Source organism: Equus asinus, chromosome 17 (genome assembly GCF_041296235.1).
Source record: "Equus asinus isolate D_3611 breed Donkey chromosome 17, EquAss-T2T_v2, whole genome shotgun sequence".
Lineage (NCBI taxonomy): Eukaryota > Metazoa > Chordata > Mammalia > Perissodactyla > Equidae > Equus > Equus asinus.
Genome location: NC_091806.1, coordinates 34,996,058 through 35,020,010, shown reverse-complemented (window position 1 = coordinate 35,020,010; position 23,953 = coordinate 34,996,058). Strand labels below are relative to the sequence as shown.

Below are 23,953 nucleotides of genomic sequence, written 5' to 3'. Positions count from 1 at the left end.
AAACTGGTATTAACAGATAGCCCGGGCAACAGAGAGAAAACATGTTTTTCAATGCACGTCAATACACACAATTCGCTCAATTCATCCCTTCTCTCTCAGATCTTCGGTAAAACTTTAGGTAACACTCATCAAGAGGCCCTCCTCATACAGCGTATGGAAACTGACCCCATCTGTAATCCCAGCGTTCCGAATAAACGCAGACGGGACCCCACAGAAGCAGCGCCAAGCGATGCAGCTTAAGCAGCAACCGGAGCCCCACAGTCCCACCACTTACACACGCGACACTATTAGCACAAGCGGCACTGCTGGGGTGTTAGAGCCAAAAAAACTGGCAAGAGTCGATCTCTCATGTAACAGCTGTGTTTCTGCTTTGCTGTTTTAAAGCTGGCTGCTTAACTGAGAGATGTCCGTATTAAGGGCTGCTGGTTACGCTCCGTCCCTGTCTGCTGCTCTGGTTACCACCCGTCCCGTTAATGGTCACCGGCTGGAGAGCTGGTAAGATGCAGGCACCTGTCTGGGACTCGTGCTTCTCTGTTTTGCCTTGATACTCAAAGCCGACGGCACTTTTATCCACCTTGTCCTTGTCGATACCGTACTTGCCACCGAAGCCTTTGGAGTAATCTAAAAACAAGGAAAGCAGTTTACAGGCCAGCAACACAACCAGCGAGCAAGCTGTGGATTCCAGCAGGCTTCAAGAAAGTACTTTTAACACTCAATTAAAAAAAATATAAACCAAAAATCTTTTAGGCTCACTATAAGATCACTGATACAGAAAATATCTAAAAGTCTTGCTCGTATGTAATAACAGGACTAGGAAGAGTCCTATAAAGACAGCAGATTTATAACTGTAGCATCTTTCCTTCATTCCAAAAGACAGCATGGAGTAACAGTTTATTACAAAGCTTCTGGATCAGCACGAGCCGAGCAGCCGGCTTTTAATGGGTCCCTCTGCTTCATGGACCAGCACAAGGAGAGGCATGCAGGGGTGCCTGCAAAGACAGGATAAACCTGGAACGCCCTCCAGAAACACCAGCTCTCAAAGCTCCGCCAGTGGAATGGTTCTCTCTGCACTAAAGGAGGACTCCATCGTGGGCACGTCAACGCACGAGCGCGCAGAGCAAACCCCTTCCGCAAAGGCCTGGGGCTGCCGAGGAGCCTGCCTGCCCAGGCACTTGGGGCTGTGCCCCCGACCTCCCAGAGTGGCATTTCCTCTGCCCCAGAGGCCTCTTGGGGAGAAAGTCAGTGCAGACTGCAAGGCATCCAGCAGCAGGTCCTGAGGAACTGGGTGCGCGTGGGGCAGAGGAGCACAGGTCTGCTCCAAGGAGGGAGGGAGAGAAGGCAGTGACAGCGACCCCGCACCGCACGCCACCTGCTGTAACGGAAGTGACACCTGCGGCAAAGGGACACTGGGCTGGCCCACGGCCAGCTCCTCGGAGAAACGCCAAGCCAGTGGGGTTTCCAGTGCTGGGTTTTGGTTTTGTTCTTTAAAGAAACCTGGGATTTTTTTAAATACGTGAGCTCTCAGTTTTTATATGTTGGCAATCATTTTAAAAAATCTAAATGTACAGGCCAAACAAAACAATGAGGAGAACCAACGGTTCATGGCCTCTGCAGGAGGGGCTGAATCTAACGCCCTCCACCTACAGCCCTCGCCGGGTGACGGCAGTAAGTGACCCGCGAGGCCGCCACAGCGAAGGAAGCCAGCACGGCTTCTGAGGACAATCTGGCAATCTATCGAAATTTTAATTCAGTGTTCTCTGACCCAATTATATTTCTAGGAATTTACTCTTGAATAACCACTTACGTACATAAGACACAGGGAGAAGAATACTCATGCAGTCGACTTTTAACATCGAAAATTGAAAATAACCTAACTTGTACATTCCACAGAGGAATGGTTACGTAGACTACGGGATCTTCCCACCACAAGGACTGAGCAGTCACCAAAAACGCGACAGACCCCTACGCTGACCTGAACGGAACAACAACGGCCAAACGTTTGAGTTAAAAAACCGTGTAACTATAACGTGACCCGCCGTACACAGGGGAAACGCCCCAGTGCGCATGTCTGTAAGCGTGTGGGAAGCAGCGGCGAGGGGGCAGGCCGCGCGGTGCACGGGCTGCGGGGCGCCGCCCGGGCGGACCTTTCTGCGACTCGTGCTTCTCCGTCTTGCCCTGGTAGTCGAAGCCCACGGCGCTCTTGTCCACCCGGTCGGCCTGCACGCCATACTTGCCGCCGAGGCTGCTGGAGTAGTCTGTGGAGACACGCAGCAGTGGGCATGGGAGCAGATATGAGCTAACCCGGCGCTTGGTTGAACCAGAACAGAAACGACTCGCGGTGTGACTCAGCAAGAGATCAAGCACACATTCTAAAACACATGAGCCACCCACTGTCACCCACGCGTGCCACCCACTGTCACCCACGCGTGACGCTCGACTCAGTCTACAGCGTCCCTTTCACCTGTTAGGGGCACTTCGTTCATGATGGCAGACGTGAACTGCGTTCCCACCTCGGAAGTTCACCGTTCAGACACTTTCTGAGCACCGACTGCACGGCAGCGAGCAAAGGTCTGAATCACCACTTACATACACTCAAAAGTGTTTCAAGAATAAGTCTAACAAGATGCTTCCACTACAAGTCAGCTGTGGGGCGGGAACGGGGTGGGGGTAACTTCCAGTTCCTGGGGGGCAGAGGATCAAAACCAACTCTGCATCCCCTTGGCTCCTTCTTCCAGCGGGTCTGAAAGTTGCCTCTAGGACTCTGCCCGGCTCCCTGAGCATCTGGGAGCACTTTTCCAACCAGAGGAGAGTCAGGACTGCGCCAGGGGCTCAGCCGCGCTCAGCCACGGGCAGGGGGGCCCACCGACCCACAGCCCTGGGATCTCAGCCCTCGCCAGCCGGCGCCCGGCTGAATCCCGCGGTCAGGGCCTGGGGGATTAGCCAGGCAGAGCGCCGCGGGGCCCACGCAGCCCTGCGCCAAGCGGCGCGCTCACTGGGGATGCCGCCAGCGCTGCGATCAGCGGGAAACGGAACCCCCCCATCCCACCCCCGCCCCCAGGCCCGACACGTCCACAGACCGCGGGCGGAGGAAGCCCCGCACCCGCTCCAGGGAGGCCGCCCGCGGGGATCGAGTTCCTGGTGCAACACTCAGGCGATTCAAACAGAGGAACCAAAAACCCAGAAGCACCTTTCTGCTGATTTCCAACACAGCCAGAAGAGGGATGGCTCCAAATTTAGAGCCTCTCGGCCGTCTGCAGCTGCGCGTGTCGCTGCATTTCCAGTGACCTGATTGCTAAACCCCTCTGTAGGTGGGGGCCGGGCCGCAGGAGCCGCGGCTGCGACGGCCCCGCCCGGGCGCCAGGGAGACCCCGGCCCCTCTCGGTCCTTCCCCGCAGGGCCCCACTCCTACCTCGCCCCGCTTGGACCCAAGCCCCTCCCCGTCGGCCCTCCAACTCCTTCCCCTAAACCCCAGGGCCCTGATCCCGTCGCCCCCGATCCCGGACCCCTCCCCGCAGGGCCCCTCTCCTACCTCGCCCCGCTTGGACCCCAGCCCCTTCCCCTCGGCCCTCCACCCCCGTCCCCTAAACCCCTGGGCCCTGAGCCCCTCCCCCCGGACCCTACCCCCTCCCAGCATGGCCTCTCTCGCACCTCGCCCCCCTCCGACCCTCGGCTCCTCCACTCTCTCTTCTCCTAGCCCCCGGGTCCCGGGCACCCTCTCAGACCCCAGACCCCCTCCCCGTCTGGCCCTCTCCTCCCCTTCCTCCCTGCAGCCCCGGCCCCTCCCCTTCGGACCCCTAAACCTCAGAACTGCCCTTCCCTCCCCGACACCAGGCCCTCCCCACCGCTCGGCGCCCCGCCCCTCACCCCGCGGTCCCCCGGCCCCCGGCCCCCGGCCCCGGCTCCCCGGCCTGGGGAAGCCTCGCCCACGCTCCCCCCGCGGCCGACCCGAAACCGCGAGCGGAAGAGCGGCTAGACCGCTGCGGCCGCCGCTTCCTTCCCTTTTCGGGGCCCGGGGGCGCCCCAGGAGCGCCGCGGAGGGGCCGGCCCCCCCCGCCCGGCGAGAGCCGCGCTCGCTCACCGCCGCCTGGCTCCGTCCGGCCCCACTCGACTCCGGCCCCGGCCCCTCCGCGCCCGCCGCTCCCAGGCGCCCGGCTCCACTTCCGGTTCCTTGGGCGGGGGCGGGGCCTCATCCAGGTCCCGACGAGGCCCCGCCCCTCCCCGGCACGTCCCGCCCCTCGCCCGGCCGCCTCCCTCGCGCGCGTGCGCGGGCAGCGCGGGCCGAGCTCCGCCGGGGTGCGAGCCTGCAAAGCGTGCCTGGAAACACTCTGTTCCTACACGCAGAGTCAATGTACGGAGCGCCCACCGTGTGCGCACGAGAGTGTGCTCAGATGCAGACGATCCCAGGTGGGTCTCGAGGATTGACAACTCTGCCCGGGGTGAGAAAGGGAAAATGAGCCAGGCCTGGGGGTCAGTGCCCAGTGCATGAGCCCTGAGGACTCACAAGAGGTGAATTTGACCGCCAGTCAGCTGGAGGGACGAGCGTCTTCATCATCCACCCCTCCATCCATCCATCCATCCATCCATCCATCACCCATACATCTATCCGTCCATCTGTTCTCTATTCATCCATCCATCATCCATCCATTCATTCATCATCCATCCATCCATCATCCCTTTTCTTCCATCCACCCTCCATTCTATCCGCCCATCCATCTGTCATCCATCTGTCCACCCAGCCTCCATTCATCCACCCATCCTTCTATCCATCCCTCACCCACACATCCATCCATCCATCATCCATCTTCTCTATCCACCCATCCACCCTCCATTTACCCACCCCACCATCCATCTATCCATCATCCATCCATTCATCATCCATTCTTCTGTCCATCCAGAGAAGGTCAGGTATGCATCAGAGATAGAAGGTCAGCAGAATAAACACAGCCCTTGCCTTCAGGAACCTTCCAGCCTAGAAGGGGAATCAGGCGTTAATCACATAGATAGATAATTAGGAAAAAAGATAAATGCTGTGAGGAAGAAGTCAAAGGTGTCATGAAATTATACTGGGGAAAAGGTGGGACATGAAGTCATCCAAGAGATCAGACAAGGTTTCTTTGAGCAATTCACCTTTGTGCCAAGATCTGAAGGCCAAATAGAAGTAAACCAGGTAAGGAGCGAAGAATTTTCCAGGTGAGAAAACAGCACGTGCACAGGCCCTGGGATCGGAAAGGTCTTGCCACAGAGGAACTGAAGGCAGTTCAGTGTAGCGGAAGTGTGGTGATGAAGCAGGGAAGTGGGGTGGGATGGGGCCGGGTCATGGAGAGGTTGGAAGGGCACAGCAAGGACCTTGGTCTTTATTCTAAAAGAAATGGGAAGTCCTTGGAGGAAGTTAAACAGAGAAGAGACATCATGCAGTTTGGACGGTAGTGAAATCCCTCTAACAGCTGTGTGGAGAACGGATGGGAAGAGGGCCAGGCAGGAGCTCGGACAGCCAGTTCAGGCAGACTGGTGGTGGCGGGTAAGAGGGAGAGAAGCGAGTGGATACAAGAGACATTGAGAAAGTTAAATTGTCAGGCTTGAGGATGGATGGGGCTGTGGGGTGGGGAAGGAGATGTCAGGTGTCAAAGGATAATTTTTTTCAAAAAGAAAACTATTTTCATGCGTATATAAAATGAACACATCAAAGATTTTATTTACCTTAATAACGAATGAAGTGATAAAATGTTACAACTTATTCAAAGGAGAAGTCAAAGGAATGCTGAAACGAATTTGCAAAAACTGGTCTGCCCGTAGGGCAACAGTCACTCGTATGTCACTGGACACAGCTAATTTGAGCTTCTATAGACAAGAATTACTTGCACTGCTGTCTGTTTTCCAGAGGTATGAAATAGATTAGGCAAGAACAGAGGCACACATCCCACGGAATGAGATGATCATCGGAGGCTCCGGCGTTCTGTTGAAAGAATATCCAGTGATAAGTTGTGCCCATGCTGAAGTCTGAAATTTTTCCTTACAAAAGGGTGACTCTGAGCATCTGAGTAGGCGCCTAGATGGGGAAACGGGCAGCGGTGGGGCAGAGAGGCATCAAGATGGAGTGGGGAGAGTAAGAATAGAGTTTTGGACTTGGTCCATTGGAGGGGCCGTGGCACATCGAGGTGAGGTCCAAGAAGTGATGCTGGAGACGTGGCTTGAGTTGGGGCTTTGAGAGTAAGCAGGATGAGGTCATAAAAGGTAGGAAGGCGTCCCGGGAAGAGGAAGAAATTCAAGCAAAGGCGCAGAGATGGAAGAGAATGGGAAACATCGAGGTCAGACTGATAGAAGTGTTTTCACGCCCATCGCTACTACACACAGTGAGCGGAGCGGGTGGTGACGTGTCCAGCTCCCCATCTGCGCAGCTAGCACCTGCACCCTGGAGCTGTAATACGGCGACCGCATGTCGTTGGATTAGCCCAGGGCCAGGCACACAGAAAGTGCCCCATAAGTGTTGCACCTTAGTTGGCTGTAAGGGGAACCGAAAGCCCGCGAGGCAGGCAGGCAGGGTAAGGTATCTGCATTTTACTAAAGCAGAGATGCAGGAGATCAGAGAGGCTGGGTGCCCTACCTGAAGCCACATAGCAAGTGGGCGAGACCCCAGTTGGGACCCACACCTGTGGTCTGGGAGACATTATTCAGAGCACCCTCTTTCAATGGGAAAACTGTGGATACCTCAATTCTGCCTCAGGTTTCCCCACCTTTCCTTCCATGACCTGCCGTCCAACTTGCGGAGGGAGCCTCAGCCTGAGCTCCAGGGAGCATCCCGAGACCTAGGCCTCAGCCAATCAGCTCACTGCACTCCTCTAACGCTGATTGGCTCAGGAGCAAGCACGTGCTTCAACCGGGTCCAATGGGACTTGGCGGAGGCTTCCAGGAGACCCGGAAGTTGTGTTCTCCCGGCAGCGAGGGCGGGATGGAGGCCCGCCGGCGGTGCACGTGTCTCCTCGCTGAGCTGATAGCCCGCGGGGGCGGAGGAGCCGGGCCTGGACGGCGCCTGCGGTCCCCAAGGCCGGGTCCTCCTTACTCCGTTCCCTTCCACGAGCCAGCACGTTCCCTGGCCGCCCCTGCCATGATGGTCCTAACGGAATACAAAGGGGACAGTGCGAGAGGCAGGGACGACGAGCGGGGACATCTCTGGGATGCGCCGGGGACCCGGTCCCTGCGGCCCGGATGCCTGTAGGGCTATGTGCACTTTCAGGGGCTGCTGGACCCAGTTACCGTGGTCTAGGATTTATACAACAACCGAAAGTTATTCTCTCCCCACCTGGAGATCGGAAATTGGAAACCGAGGTGTGGGCAGGCGTGCATCCCTCCTGGACGCTGGCGGGGAGAAAGCTTTCCTGTCTCTTCCAGCTTCTGGTGGCTGCCGGCTAGCCTTGGCTTGCGGCTGCATCGTCCAGGCGCTGCCTCTGGCTGCACGTGACCTTCTCTTCTCCTCTGTGTGTCCCTCTGAAGCCCCCACTGCCTCTCTCTCAGAAGGAGACACGGGACTGCATTTCGTGCCCCCGGGAGAATCCAGGATAACTCCTCAAGTCTTTAACTGAACCCTCTCTGTGGCCGTATGAAGTAATATCCCAACGCAGGGGATCAGGAAGTGGACGCATCTTTTTGGAGGCCACCATCAGCCCACCACAAAGGCCTACGAAAGGGCTTTATTTTAAAAGCAGAAGAAGAAAATTAACATTTAGGTTGGAGAAAGTATGTATGTTCTATAAATGTGATGTTACTGGAGTCATCTTTGTATCAATGCTATTGTAAAATATAATGTTTTTTCCCCATAGAGGAAGGAGCCCACAAAGGCAGAAGTGCCTAGGGCCCCTGAAAATCAGAATTCCCACCTGTTCACAAGGAACCTGAATACGAAAACCAGGTGGTTAAAAAGACTCTGGAGAAGGCTCCAGAAGGAGGTTTCTTTTCTTTTCTTTTCTTTTCTTTTTTTTGAGAAAGATTAGCCCTGAGCTAACATCTGCCACCAATCCTCCTCTTTTTGCTGAGGAAGACTGGCCCTGAGCTCACATCCGTGCCCATCTTCCGCTACTTTCTATGTGGGATGCTTGCCACAGCATGGCGTGCCAAGCGGTGCCATTCCACACCCGGGATCCGAACCGGCGAACCCCAGGCCTCCGAAGCAGAACGTGCGAACTTAACTGCTGCGCCACCGGGCCGGCCCCCAGAAGGCGGTTTCTTGACTGAGTGACTGGGAAGAATGAGGGGTTTTAGGCTAAATGAGGAAGTCAGAACTGGAAGGAGGGGAGCTAACACTGGGGAGGCAGCCTGCGGGCCACGTGGCTTCTGCCCCTCAGGAGAGCGTGTGGCCCAGACCAGCTGGCCACATAGCGATTGTGGATACAAGGTAATCCTTTTAATACAGGATGGTTCATTTTTCCCTGGAAACAGCTTTATGAGTTGAAAATTATTTTTAAGAGCATCTTATTGAGATGTGATTTACATAAAATATAGTACACTCAAAGTGTACAATTCTGTGGTTTTTAATATAGTCACAGGGTGGTGCAACCATCTCCACGACCTAATTTTAGAACATTTTCATCCCCCCCAAACAAGCCCACCTCGTTAGCAGTCAACCCCTGTGCCCCGCTCCCCCCCACCCCCGCAAGCAGCCTCTCATTACTTTCTCTCTGTGAGGTGGGTATTGTTGCTTCCATTTCCCAAATGAGGACAGCCAGAGCTCACTGGGGCTTTCAGCGGGAGGTGGGGCGTGAGCCGTTTGTGACACCCAGACCCATCCAGCGTCTCTGTGGAGAACAGACTGCTTCAGAGTCACTGCTGGTGAAAAGGCAAAAGGCAGGGCCCGTCTCCCCTTTGACACACCGTGTCAGGAGAGTGTGTGGCAGAGACTGGCTGGCCAAGTAGCAATGACAGATACAACGTCAAATTTGGAAAGCGAAAAGGTTTAGCCGTGCTCAAAAACAAGTTGAATGTCTCTATGGACCGGAAGTGAATAGAAATGTGACGTGGGGGGCTGAGGCTGCAGGCCTGCTGGGCCCGGGGTGCCCACCCTGGTCCAAGAAGCCGAAAAGGCAAATGCAGTGAGGACAACCTGCCCAGCCCACAACAGGACTCGAGCAGGTCAGCTCCTGCCTCAGGGCACGGACAGCCTCCATGGCGTCCACACCACCACGTAGGGCGGGATAACTCGGTGTGGCAGAGAGTGGATCCCCAGCCCTCCTTCTGGACTCACTGGGCCTCTGGCTGCACAGCTCCACATCTCCCAGCTTCTTTGGTGACGGCTGCGGCCACATAACCAAGATCTCACAATGGAACATGAGAGAGGAGGATATGCACCGCTTTCTGGCCCGTAAAAACACCCGCACGGCTTCCCCCTTACCATAGGTTGGGATGACGGCAAAGATGGATCCGTGCCCGTTGCTGCTGGGACGAATTACAACCAAGGTCGTGGCTGAAAAATGCAGATACTTACAGTTCTGGAGGCCGGAAGTCTGAAATCAGTTTCGTTGGGCCAAAGTCAAGGCCAAAGAGAGACCCCAAGGAAGAGCCCGCTGCCCCTTCCAGCTTCTGAAGGCCACCTGCACCTGCATTCCGTGCCTCGGGGCCTCTTGCTTGAGTCACTGAGACTCAGGCTTCTGTTGTCACATCTACTTCCTCTCTGTGGTGGAATCTCTCACTGCCTCCCTGTTGTGGGGACCTTGTGATCACACTCAGGACCCAACCGGATAATCCAGGAGAATCTCCAGAGTCCCTTTTTCCATATAAGGTAATATTCACATGTTCTGACGATTGCCGAATGGACATTCTCGGGGGCCGTTATTCAGCCAGCCACATTAAGGTGACAGGTAGACCTTGGAAGCCATGTGCTGGAGACGGCAGAGCCCCCACTAGCCTGGGTCCCTGCGAGACTGAACGGAACAGATCTTCCTTACCATCCCCTCCTCCTCCTCTGTCTGACCGGGAACATACACCCTGGCCTGTTGCATGAGATGGAAATGAAATCCTGTGTTTAAGACATGATCTGCGCAGTCAATTTGTTACAGGTGTCTGGCCCACCCCAATACAGAGAGCTTGGAGGCGAGTGCAGAACAGGAAGACGGGCAGGGCCCCACACTGAGGGAGGAAGAGAAAAAGCAAAACAAAACGCTTCCCACTTGTTATAAACCAATGTTACCTCAATTAAAAAAAATAAAGTAGGGGCTGGCCCCGTGGCCGAGTGGTTAAGTTCTCACGCTCCGCTGCAGGCGGCCCAGCATTTCGTTGGTTCGAATCCTGGGCGCGGACATGGCACTGCTCATCAAACCACGCTGAGGCAGTGTCCCACATGCCACAACTAGAAGGACCCACAATGAAAAATATACAACTATGCACTGGGGGGGTCTTTGGGGAGAAAAAGGAAAAAAATAAAATCTTTTTTAAAAAAATAAAGTAAAAAATATTTTAAGAAACACTTCCCACTTAAAAGGGAAAAGAGTTAGAGGGAGAAAACTCCCCAGGCTCTTGCTCTCTGGAGTCATGTTTACCATGGAATTATTCCCCTGCTAATTTTTCATGCCCCACTTTGCCATGTCCCTTCTAATTCAATTCCACACTTCCTCATGGTCCTACTATGATCTCATGATTATAGCTTTTCTTTTAATGAACTTGGAATCATTTGTGGTGGAAAGGACCTAGTGATCATCTGTTTCAATACCATTAATGTCCAGGTGGGGACTAGAAGCCAGTGGATCTAAGAGATTTGCCCAAGATGACACAGCTGGCTGGTAATATAACCTGACAACAGTAAATTAGATATGTGGACACTTTTACAAAGCACTTTCATTTTAGACAAATACATACATGCACTTTCTCAAATACCTAACCTGAATCAATCATCTCAGCAGTCCTATGAGGCATACATGGCGTGATTTACTATGCATAAGTGAGGAAATCACAGCAAAAAGGAATACAATAAAACTAATTCATGATAGAGCCATGACTTATTGTGGTTAATACCATGGGCATTGGTGTCAGCCAATCTGGGTGGAATTCCAGCTTTCCATTTATTGGTTGTGTGACCTTGAGCAAATTAACCTCTCCAAGCCTAAGTATATATCACCTATTAAATGGGGCTAATAATAGTAGCTACTTCATACAGCAGTTTTTCATAGAATCAAATCAGATAATGCTCATAAAGCACTTAGCCTGTGAGGTACACAGCATGCCTCCCATTAATAGCAGGTTTAATTTGTGTGTTCTGAATTGGAGTTCTTTACAACATATTATGCTGCATTACTAATCCTTCATTAAAAAATATCTGTTTAAGATCATTCTCACAAACGTTTCTTGTCTTTTTTTTTTTGGTGGAGATCATCTACCCTGCCATTACTAGGGAAACAGAGATGTTTTAGGAAGGTCTCATTCTTGGTTTGCTCTATTTCAGTTAATATTAATTCTAGAGAGAGAGTGGTGGGTGGGGCAATGAGTTAATTATTTAATTTAACTCTTCCTAATAGGTTAGTAGTCAGATATTCCCACAAGTAAGAACTGTAATAGATTAATCTTTTAAATTGAACAGATTCTTAAGATGTTTTTAAAAATATAACACCAAAAGTATAGAATTAGGGCACCCATTCAAACCATGGAGAGCATGTTTCTGGTCAATAAGAAGCATCTATGCTCCACAAATTAAATTTTGTGAGACTTAAGATGAATTGTGGCTACTCTGGGAAGAACATGGAAGACCTCAATATGCTCAAAGCTTCTATCTGTAAAATGTGGATAATTTCTCAACTGCCAACTTCATATGGTAATAGAAAAAAATCACATCCATGCAATTTAACTATATGAAGTGTAGAGTATTGTATAAATACTAATGTAATATATGTGAAGCTTACTATTTAAATTCTCCTCTAGGGGCCAGCCCTCTGGCCGAGTGGTTAAGTTTGTGCACTCCGATGTGGCAGCCCAGGCTTTTGCTGGTTTGGATCCTGGGCATGGATGTGGCACCACTCATCAGGCCACGCTGAGGTGGCGTCCCACGTGCCACAACTGGAAGGCCCCACAACTGAAATATACAACTATGTACTGGGGGGATTTGGGGAAAAAAGCAGAAAGAATAAAATATAGATTGGCAACAGTTGTTAGCTTAGGTTCCAATCTTTAAAAAAGTAAAAAGTAAAAAAATTCTCCTCTAAAAGTATATGTCCATTTAAATGTTCTTTAAATTCTCTTAGTTGGACTCGAGTCTACATCGTACCCCCAAGTAAACTGGCTTTGCTGCTCCCTGGTCAAACTTAAGGTCCAGGAATATTTGGGAGACTCGGATCTCTGGAACTCAGATCCTGTCTCCCTAGACACACCATGACAGCCTGCATTTCTGAGGTCTTGCATGGTCTCTGGTAAGCTACCATAGAGCAGGCTACAGGCCAACTATGACCAGAAGTTGATGACTTTGACTTCTTTCTAGCCTCTGAGAATCTCTCTAACTCTTGACCTTATTGTGCCCCTTCTTTCTACCATTCCTTTCACCCATACCTTTTTCAAAATTCACTTCACAAGGAGGCTCAATGAGTAAGATGGAAGGAACAAGCTTATTTGGGAATAAAGCCAGATCAATCTTTCTTCTTCTCCTCTCCTGTCATATTTTATCTTTCTCTGTCTTTCCTTCAGTCTTTCTATCTCTCTCTTTCTGTGTCCCTCCCTCTCATACTCACTCTCTCTCCCTCTTTGAGGTGGAGATTAAAAGTACTCATTTTAAAATAATTTTTAAGTTTCACAACTTGATTTTATACATTATTTTATTTTATTGAAATACATATAAAAGCTTAACAGTTGAAAATGAATAAAAGACATTTTAAAAATCATAGGAGAAAGACTGTGTGGATTCCTAGGTTCTTGTCTATCTCTGCATATAATGTCTATCAGAACCTCTGTTCTCAAAATATGGGGTTTACCTACGTGGGTATAATCCTGGGAACAAACCTTTTAAACTAGATTCAATGTTCATAACACTGCCTCAAACTGATCGCTTGGTAGTGTGAGCTAAATATGATGGCACCAGGAATCAAGAAGTGAGTTTTTCACTTCTCTCTATCTAGCTGTTGTATGACCTACAAAAAGTTCTTACATGTTCTTATCTCTATTTTCCTTATAGGGGAAATAACACCTGCCCAAATATTGTTTTTATGGAAATAAATGTGTTACTCTCTTTGTCATCCTCTTGAGGGCCTCTTTGATCTCCTTGTTCCTGAAACTATAGATAATAGGGTTTAACATGGGGATTAGGATAACATAGAACACTGACAGCACCTTGTTTTGCTTCTTGGAGTGGCTAGAGTTAGGATGCAGGTACATAAAGAGGCTGGTGCTATAGAAGATTGTCACAACTACTAGGTGGGAGGCACAGGTATTGAAGGCCTTGGCACTACCTTTGATGGAAGATAGTTTCAGGATGGAAGCTACAATGATTGCATGAGATAAGATGATTACCAAGAAGGAACCAAACCCAACAAAAATAGATTCGAGAGACAGAATCATTTGGCTGATGTGGGAATCAGAACAAGACAAAGAAATAATCTGGGTTACATCACAGTAGAAATTTGGAATGATGTTGGGCCCACAGTAGTAGAGACGAAAGCAAGAAACTGTTTGAACTAAGCTACCAAGGAAACCACTCCCATAGGCCCCAGCAATCAACTTATGACAGAGGCCAGGAGCCATGATGCTCGAGTACTGCAGAGGCCTACCGATACCAACAAATCTGTCATAGGCCATGGTGGCCAAGATGCAGCATTCAGCCTGACCCATCCAGCACCCAATAAAATACTGGGTGGCACAGGCAATGAAGGAAATGTTTTTTTCATCTTTTAAGAAGTCTGAAAGCATTCTTGGGCTATTTGAAGAAGAATAACAGATGTCTAAAAATGATAGGAAACTGAGAAAAAAGTACATAGGCGTGTGCAGGTGGGAGTTCACCCTGATTACGATGATAAGACCCAGGTTCCAGATTAGAGTCATAAGGTAGATCCCTAGAAAGACTGGGAATAGTACACGCTGCACCTCTTTTTCATCTGAAAGTCCCAGGAGGACAAACGTGGACACAGAAGTCTCATTTCTATTCCTTTCCATGGACATGGTTAGTGTCATCTACTGACAAAAAAGATGACAGATGGAAATTATTTCATTCTCAAAAAACAAAAACAAGTATTCTTCGTCTTTTTCCAGTCATGCAGCTGACTAAATATACAACTTAAATCATCATGTTGAGTTAATCTGTCTTCCACGCATGATTACCAAACTTAAATGAACAATTCCCTTCAGTAAACATTCTCATTCTCTTTGGGGACAAAAGACAGTAAATTGGCATTATGAGTACATTATCCTCTGAAATGTCTTAATTTCATGTTTTAACTTCCTAGAATTCACAAATATATGAGAATCAGAAATAGACAAAACTGGTGAAAACTGCTATCTCTCAATATGGTGAAACAAAAATTCTCCTCACACATGGCTCTGATGTTAATCAGTGCTTGAAGAAGTCCCTGAATCATGAGGCTTCATACACCAAATGAGGATGCTGGAGTACATGTCTTTTAAAATCTCCTTCGGGGGCAAGCCCTAGGGGCCTAGCGGTTACGTTCAGCGCCCTTCACTTAGGGTACCTGGGTTTGAATCCTAGACACTGACCTACACCATTCTTCTGTTAGAGGCCATGCTGTGGTACAGCCCACATAAAAAGAAAAAAAGGGGAAATATTGTAAATGGCTGTTAGCTCAAGGCAAATCTTCCTCAGAAAATAAATAAATAAATACATAGAATCTTTGGAACCAAGATTCCACTAAACTGTAATCAGGGAGGGTGGACTATCTTGTAACTGCCTTTCTGTTTTCATAAAACCATCTGAGATCTAAAAATAATGCCATAGAATAGTGGGAAGAGTCAGAGACAAGATATAGTTTGGAAATGGATGTGAGTTGAACAACTTAATGATTCTAGGAAAGCACCTGAGAAGTTAGATAAGATAAGTTTGAAAGAGCCATTATGCTCCTTTCTTTGCAGGTGCAGCTTTTTCTTTCTTCAAATCAGAGATACTTATAAGTTAAATTATCTAAGACAGTGACTCTTGATCTTCTTTGAGTCAGTGATACATTTGAAAATCTGTTACAAAGTCTGAACCCTGTACCCAGGAAACTGCAACCACTTATCACCTCTGCATATGGTTTTATTGGATTCTCTGTCACCCTCAAGTCTATTCATGGTTCCTAGATTCAAGACTTCTGTAGAAGTAGAGTGATTTGAACTCATGTAAGGATGAGGATGCTTAGGCAAGGGACATGGGGATTAGAAAACTGAGGCAGGATTTCTGGAAGTCCTTTCTCTTTTTCTCCTTGGAGCCAGTCCAGAGAAGTTAAGCACTAAGTCTTCAGGCCAAACAGTAAATAACCAAAATAATATTTTTGCATAAGACACTGCATGCCCTCTTCAAGATGCAATAGCTGTCATCTCTTCAGGTGGTCATTAGAACATCTCCAGCACAAGTATATTTTTATTCAGATGAACTCAAACTAGAAAGAAAATCATGGGAAGCCATGAAACCTAGAAAATATATGTCACATGTAGCTGAGAGTTTTGTGTTTGCGTAAAGCAGAAGTCTTGGAGATTTCCCTGGAGAAAGACTGCAACATTAGTGGAATAAACTATGTCTATGAACTACAAATACTTGTCAGTATTAGCCATCCAGAATGACTTTCTTTTCGCCAATCATTTCCCAGCCTTCTAGGACCAAAAATGAACAATATGAGAAAATCCCCATTGAAGCATAAGGCTGTAGTCTGAGAAGTGAGGCAGAAGGGTTCATTTCCCAAAATTAGATCTGTCTTTGCTTCATGGTGAACTCTTTTGAAAAGTATTCTGAAGGAAGGAAGTTACTAATTAGAAAATAAATGCAAGATTTGAGATCAATGTGGAAGGAAAAATGGGAGCAGACAGAATATGTACAGTCATGTGCCACGTAACAACATTTCAGTCACCAACAGACCGCATAAATGATGGTGATCCTATAAGACTAGTACCATATAGCATAGGTGTGTAGTAGGTATACCAAGGAGGTTTGTGGAGGTACAGTCTATGATGTTCAGACAAAAACGAAATTGACTAATGATTCATTTCTCAATGTTTCCCCACAATTAAGTGATGCATGAGTGTATTGATCATGCCAGACTTAGGTGTGGTTCTGTCCACAGTGAGACTGAATAGAAAGAGAATTTTGTGAGAACAGAGCAGAAAACTACATTCTTCATCATCATCACAGTCATCATCTTAACCAACAATCATGACAACAAAAAGATTGATTTTACATCTACGATATATTCTGTTCATCTTCTACTCACGGAGGTATTCACAGCTTCCTCTAATGTCCATTCATTCAATAAGGTAAACTTAAGCCTGATGTGCTATCTATCAAACACAGGTAATATTCTGAAATTGTCTTTATATTTCTAGTATATGCCTCTGGAACCACAATTAAATGTCTGTCATTGAATCTTCTTGCTCTCCCCTCCACTTCACTCAAACATCCATTATTTGTATTTCTCTCCTGTGTTCTGTTTAATTTTTACAGATCTCTCTTCCAGATAATTTATTCTATCATAAGTTTTGCTAACTGGCTGTTTAATGCATCTGTTTAATTTCACATTTCAGTGATAATATTTTGTTTTCTCTCTAAAGGTTTCATTTTGTTCTTTTCCTGAGTGGTCATCTTTGATAGTCTCTTATTCTTTCATCATACTTTCTATAGCATCCATTATGTAAACATATTAAACATATTTATTTCTTATTAATATCTAATAATTTACATAGTTTTGCAAATCTGATTTTATAGTTTGATGTTATAGCTGACTCTCAGCAAGATATCTTGTATTTTTGTCTGCTTAGTGACTTTTTTATCTTAATTTAGCATTTAAAAAAAATTTATCTGTGGGAATCACTGAGGCTTGAGTTTAAAATGTCTTCCTTCAGAAATGCTTTATATTATTTCTGTCAGATACCTTAGGGGCAACACCAACACAGAATCCCTTTAAACAAAAATTTTGACTTGGTGTCTTTTGGTGTCACAATAGTCAAAGATATAAGCTGCATATCTACATGAGTAAGTGTATGAGATTAAAAATTATCAGAGGAAGGAGGAATGTTAGCATCTTAGCAGTAAAAGACAGTCCTTCTTTTTGTCCCACTTTTGTAAGAATGAATTAGACATCCATTCTTGAGCAAAAACATCTTGTGGGAGTTGTGGTATCCAGGGCCATAGACCAAGGGACCCAGGAGAAATCTTGCCTACCTGTGTATCCCATAATAGTCAAACAGACCTCAGAATGGGCTGCAGAGCCAGCAGGAGTCAGTGAACCTACCTAAGTCCATCTGGGTTATGATCAGGTAAAGTCTGGAGAGTGCTGTCTTTGGCAGACACCCATGAATGAGAGAGACTTTGTGGAAGCCCAGCCTTCTTGAGAGTGGAGTACAGTGAACTATTGGAACAGAAAAGAAGCATGAGTTGGTCACAGTGGGGAAGGTGAGAGGAGCATTCCAAGGACCACTCATTCAAGGCAACAATGCACAGTCTGAAATATTCAACGGTGGTGAACTATGCCACAGGGGAAAAGAACAGTGAGTGAGTGCCCAGCCACTTCAGTAGTGTTGGACACAGCTGGAGAAATCTGTGTCTCTAAAAAGAACCTAGTGCACTGAGACAGGTAGTTGGTGATGGAGGGAGGGAGAAGATCAGGAAATAAACAAATGATAATATCAAAAGACATTAAATGAGCATAGTTCCTGCCTACTGCACTCAGGATTTCAGCTGAAATCCTCCGTGAGCCTCCAGGAGTACCTCACCCAAGAATCTCCCCCCCAGATCAGTGGGAACCACAAGGCCCCAGTGCCAAACCCACACCTCTCCCCACTCTGCAACTGGCTTCTTGTGAATATTTCTAAGGGAAGCAGTGACAACAAAGCTGGTAAACTGGGTGGTCTCAGAAAAATAAACCTGGGTCTATGGCAAGAGAGAACACACAAACATGAGCTATAGCACTAGCTTTGAGAAAACAAATAAGAGGTTTCCAGTAGCCATCCTCGTGAATTGTAACGAGGAAGACACAATAGCCTAAAAATTCTGCCAACCATGGTAGCAAGCAGAGTGGAGCACATTCACCCATATAAAGTCAGAGAAAATCTCAGATATAACACCACCAGTGACAGTAAACCCCATAGGAAGGCAATTAGTAAAGATTTTAGGAGGTCTTTTTTAATTCAAATGTAAAAGCAGCAACCAAAACCTACAAGAAATATGAAATATCAAGGAAATATGTTGTCACCTAAAGATGACCATAATCTCCAATTTCAGAAGTTTAAAGGTACATAATTTTGTGACCAAGCTAATAAAGAATTCAAAATAGCTTTTTGAAGAATCTCAATGAACTACAAGGTAACTAAAAAGACAATAATGAGGTTAGGAGAAAAAAATGAACAAAATGATATATACACAAACACACACACACACACACATATATATATATGTACTAAATAAACCAAAACTATAAAAAAGAAACAATTTCTGGCACTGAAGAATTCAATGAATGAAATGAAAAATGCAATAAAGAGCATTTGCAGTAAAGAAAACTGAAGACAAATAAGTGAGCTAGAAGACAAGAAGTTTGAAATAACCCAGTCAGAGCAAGGCAAAGAAAAAAAGAAAGACAATAGAGCAAAGAAAGCCTATACAATCTACGGGATTTCATCAAAACAAAATTAAAAGAATTGAAGTTTGAAAGGAAAAAAGAGGAAGAAGGCAGACGAAAATTTATTTAGGGAATAATACTACAGACTTCTCAAACCCGGAGACACTTGGACAGCCAAGCTCACAAAGCTTATAGACCACCCAATTATTTCATGCCAAAAGACTTTCTCCAAGACATATTATAATTAAACTTTTAAAAATCAAAGATAAACACAAAATCCCAAAGGCAACTAGGGAAAAATGATGGTAACCTACAGAGGAACCCCCATTAAGTTACCAGGAGTTTTCTCAGCCACATCCCACAGACCAGGAGAAAGTGAAATGACATACTTAGTGTTGAAAGAATAAACTGCCAGTCAAGAATACTCTATCAGGCAAAGTTATACTTCATATAGGAAGGGAAAGTAAAGAGTTTCCCAGAAAAACAAAAGCTGAGATTGTTCATCACCACTACATCTTCCTTCTAAAAACTGCTGAAAGGAGTTTTTTGAGCTGAAATGAAAAGACACTAATCAGCAACATGAAAACATACAAAAGAATACAGCACAGTGATAAAGGTAAATATAAAGGCAGACTGAAAAGGCTAATTCTGTAAGAGGATGGTGGGCTAACCACTAAATTGTAGTATAAAGACTAAAAGTGAGGAGTATTATATAATTATAGCTACTATAATTTGTTAAAGAATACAGAATATAAAAAGAGGCAAAAATAACATAATGTAAAACAGAAGAGTAGAAGGGTCCAGTTTTTGTAGAAAATTGAAGTCAAGCTGCTATGAGCTTAAAATGGACTGTTTTCCTTAAGAGATTTCTATACAACCCTCATTGTAATCACCTAGTGAAAATCTAGACTAGGTTCACGAAAGATAAGAAAGGGGAAACAGAGCCTACCACCATGGAAAAAAACACATGTGCAAAGGTAGGTGCACACAAGAAAAAAGGAAACAATGGAAATACAAACAACCGGATAGCAATGAATAAGATGGCATTAGTAAGTGCTTACATATCAATAATTACAATAGATGTAAATGAATTGAATTCACCAAAAAAAAGGGCAGAGTCCTAGATAGATGAAAAATCAACACCCAACTATATGCTGCCTACAAGAGGCTCACTAAGCTTTCATGAGACCCATAGGCTCAAAGTGGAAGAATGGAAAAAGATATTTCATGCAAGTGGAAAACAAAAGAAAGCAGGAATAGCTATATTTATATCAGATAAAATAGACTTTAAGCCAAATATTGACACAAGAGACAAAGAAGGTTATTATATAATAATAAAGGGGTCAATTCATCAGGAAGACATAATAAATGTAAATATATATGCACCCAAAATCAGAGCACCTAAATATATTAACCAAATATTAACAGATACAAAGGGTGAAATAGACAACAATGCAACAATAGTAGGGGACTTTAATACTCCATTTTCAGAAATGGGTAGATGATCCAGAGAGGAAATTCCCACAAAAATGTTCAACTTGAATCACGTTAGACCAAATGGATATAACAGACATTTATAGAACATTCCATCCAATAGCAGCAGAGCACACATTCTCCTAAAGTGCACAGAAAACATTTCCAGGATAGATCACATGAGAGGACACAAAATGTGTTTTAGAAAATTTAAGATTTAAATCATACCAAGTATCATTTCTGACCACATTGGCATGAAACTAGAAATCCATTAGCAGAAAGCTGAGAAATGAACAAATATGTGAAAACTAAACAGCACACTACTGAAAAATCAATGCGCAACTGAGAAATCAAAAAACATCTTGAAACATATAACAATGGAAGTATGATACACCAAAACCAATACTATGGTACAAAAGCAGTTCTGAGAAGGAAGTTTACAGCAATAAATGCATACATTAAGAATACAGAAGAATCTCAAATAACAACCTAACCTTACACTTCAAGGAATGAGAAAAGAAGAACAAAGACCAAAGTGAATAGAAGGAAGGAAATAACAAAGACCAGGCTAGAAATAAACTAAATAGAGACCAGAAAAACAATAGAAATAATAAATGACATTAAGGGCTAGTTTTCTAAAAGATAAACTATATTGACAAATCTTTAGCTGCACTAACAATAAAAGACAGGAGACTCCAATAAATAAAATCAGAAATGGAAGGGGAGACATTACAAGTGATAGTAAAAAATACATAAGATTATAAGAGACTGCTATGAACAATTACAGCCCAGCAAATTGGATAATCTAGAAGAAATGAATAACTTCCGAGAAATATACAAACGGTCAAGATTGAATCAGGAAGAATCAGAAAATCTAAATAGAAAAAAATCAAGTAAGGAAATTGAATCAGTAATTGAAAACCTCCTAACACAGAAATCCCCAGAACCAGATGGCTTCTTTGGCAAATTCTACCAAACGTTAAAAAAAGTATTAATGACAATCCTTCTCAAACATTTTCAAAAAATTGAACAGGAAGGAATACTTCCTATTGCATTTTGGAATTGAAAGTATTACTCTGACACCAAAGCCAGATAAACACACAAGAAAAGAAAACAAGAACAGCACACAGGAAAAGAAAACTACAGACCAATATCCATCTTGAAAAAGATGCAAAAATTCTCAACAAAATATTAGGAAACCAAATTCAACAACACAGTAAAAGGATTATACACCACGAACAAGTGGGATTTATCCTAGGAAAGGAAGAAAGTTCAATGAACAAATCAATAAATGTGATACACCACATTAGTAGAATGAAAGGTGAAAAACATGATCATCTCAATAGAAGCAGAAAAAGCATTTGACAAAGTACAATATCCTTTCATGATTAAAACCCTGCAAAATTGGATCTAGAGGGAATGTTCCTCAACATAACAAAGAACATATAAAACAAACCCAGAGGTAATATTATAGTCAACGTGAAAAACAAAGCTTTCCCTCTAACATTAGGAACAAGACAAGGGTTCTCACTCTCACCACTCTTATTCAATATAGCAACTGAAAATCTTAGCTAGAGCAAAAAGGCTAGATAAAGAAATATAAGACATACAAATGGGGAAATAAGAAATAAAATTAGCATTACTTGCAGATGTTATGAGCTTGTAGACAGAAAATCCTAAAGATTCAACCAAAACTGTGTTGAAAGTAATAAATGAATTTGATAAAGTTCCAGAACAAAAAGTCAACATTCAGAAATCAGTTGTGATCCATGAGCATGAAATATCATTTCATTTCTTTCTGTCTTCAGTTTCTTTCAACAATCCCTAACTGTTTTCAGTGTGCAGGTCTTTCATGTCCTTGGTGAAATTTATTTCTAGGCATTTTGTTGTTTTTATTGTGATTATAAATGGGATTTTATTTTTGATTGCTCTTTCTGCTGGTTCATTGTTAGTATATAGAAAAACAACTGGAGCTGGCCCCGTGGCTGTGTGGTTAAGTTTACGTGCTCTGCTTCAGCGGCCCAGGGTTTCTCCGGTTTGGATCCTGGATGCATACGTGGCAACACTCGTCAGACCATGCTGAGGCGGTGTCCCACATAGCACAACCAAAAGGACCTACACTTAGAATATACAACTATACACTGTGGACTTTAGGGACAAGAAGAAGAAGAGAAGATTGGCAACAGATGTTAGCTCAGGTGTCAATCTTTAAAAAAATAAATAAATGAAATGGGTATGATCTTTGCCTTTAAAAAAAAAAACAACTGATTTTTGTATATTGACTTTGTACCCTGAAACTTTATTGTATTCGCTTATTATTTCTGATAGTTTTTTGATGGATTCTTTATGGCTTTCTAAATATAAAATCATGTCAACTGCAGATAGTGACAGTTTTACTCCTTCTCTTCCAATTTTGTTACTTTTTATTTCTTTTTATTGCTTAATTTCTCTGCTTAGAACTTCCAGTACTGTGTTGAATAAGAGTGATGAGAGGGCCATACTTAGACAAAGATGTTTTGATATTAGTTAAATCCCCTGGAATTCAGCAAATTATTATTTTTCATTCAATGCTTTATTATTAATTTCTAGAGTGTGCTGGGCTTTATAGAAATTGTCTCATTAGATTCTAAATGTTTCTATTTCTCTCATTTTACAAGTGAAAAGCACAAGTTAACTGAGTTAAAGACCACATCATTAAGAAATTGCAGAACTAGAACTCAACATCATCCACCCCTCACTCCATAGTAATATTGACATTTTAGATTAGAGATTATTCTTTTCACTGAAGGTGAGAGAATTTGGGTAGGGAGAAAGAGAACCCCAGGAAAAGCCCTAAGTGGAGGGTGTGGAAGTGAGGGAGAGGAAAGAGATAAAGAAGAGAAGAGAGCATAAACCTCATAAAATGTATGAGGACCACAAATCTTACTCCACATAGGTTTTACTGGAAGAATCACTTGGATATTGAGATAACACGGAATCCACTCTTTTCTATAAATCTTGCCCTCTTACCTTGACCGACATCCCCCAGGATAACAGAGCTCTTGCCAAACTTGAAATTGCTCATTTGTTTTCAAAAGATCTATTCAGGTGGGCCCTACTGCACTCCAAGATTGGTGCTTTAGGCCATGAAATTGGCTGTCCATTCACAGCCAAAGAAATACCCACAACTGGATGGGTATTTCTTAAATGTGTTATTAGGGCAGAGGTGAAAAGAGAAAAGACAATGAGGGAGAAAACACTCCAGGTGCTTATTCTCTTGGGTCATGGTTGTCATGGAATTTTGCTCCATCTAATTTCATGCCCCACTTTGCCATGTCCCTTCTGATTCAATTCCCCACTTCCTCCTGGTCCTATTATGGTCTTGTGATTATAGCATTTCTTTTAACAACCTTGGAGGCATTTGACATGGAAAGGACCTGGACATCTTCTAGTCTAATACCATCATCATTTTCAAGGTGAGGAGCTAGAAGCCAGAGGAGCTAAGAGATTTGCCAAAGATGACACAGCTAACTGAGAATACTGCTTGATAACAATAAATTAGATATGTGGACATTTCCCTGTTTACAAAGCCTTCCATTTTAGATATATATTTTTTCTCACTCCGTGACCTGAGCTAATTATCACAGCAGCCCTATGAGACAGATATTGCATGGTTTCCTAGGCATAAGTGAGGATATTGAAGTAATAAGGAATACAGTAAAACTAATTCTTGACAGCGCCACAGATCATCATGGTTAATACCATGGACATTAGTATCAGCTAATCTGGTT

General features: G+C 45.0%; 2 protein-coding genes across 2 annotated transcripts in view; both read right to left on the bottom strand.

Annotated features, from left to right (window-relative positions):
* Nucleotides 1–4,205, bottom strand: part of LOC123277916 (src substrate cortactin-like) — a 46,248-nt gene extending 42,043 nt beyond the window's left edge. Inside the window, 3 exon segments of the mRNA XM_070487872.1 lie at nucleotides 511–621; nucleotides 2,145–2,255; nucleotides 4,079–4,205. Of these exon segments, the coding sequence (XP_070343973.1) occupies nucleotides 511–621; nucleotides 2,145–2,255; nucleotides 4,079–4,190 (334 nt within the window). The 5' untranslated portion in view covers nucleotides 4,191–4,205.
* Nucleotides 4,206–13,164: 8,959 nt separating this feature from the next.
* LOC123277915 (olfactory receptor 5A1-like) lies at nucleotides 13,165–14,115 on the bottom strand. The gene has a single exon (XM_044749963.2). The coding sequence runs from the start codon at nucleotides 14,113–14,115 to the stop codon at nucleotides 13,165–13,167; it is 951 nt and encodes a 316-aa protein (XP_044605898.2).
* Between the last annotated feature and the right edge of the window lie 9,838 nt (nucleotides 14,116–23,953).

Bases quoted from the DNA above. Each gene is read 5' to 3' on its own strand.
- LOC123277915 (XM_044749963.2), bottom strand. From the start codon at position 14,115: ATGTCCATGGAAAGGAATAGAAATGAGACTTCTGTGTCCACGTTTGTC.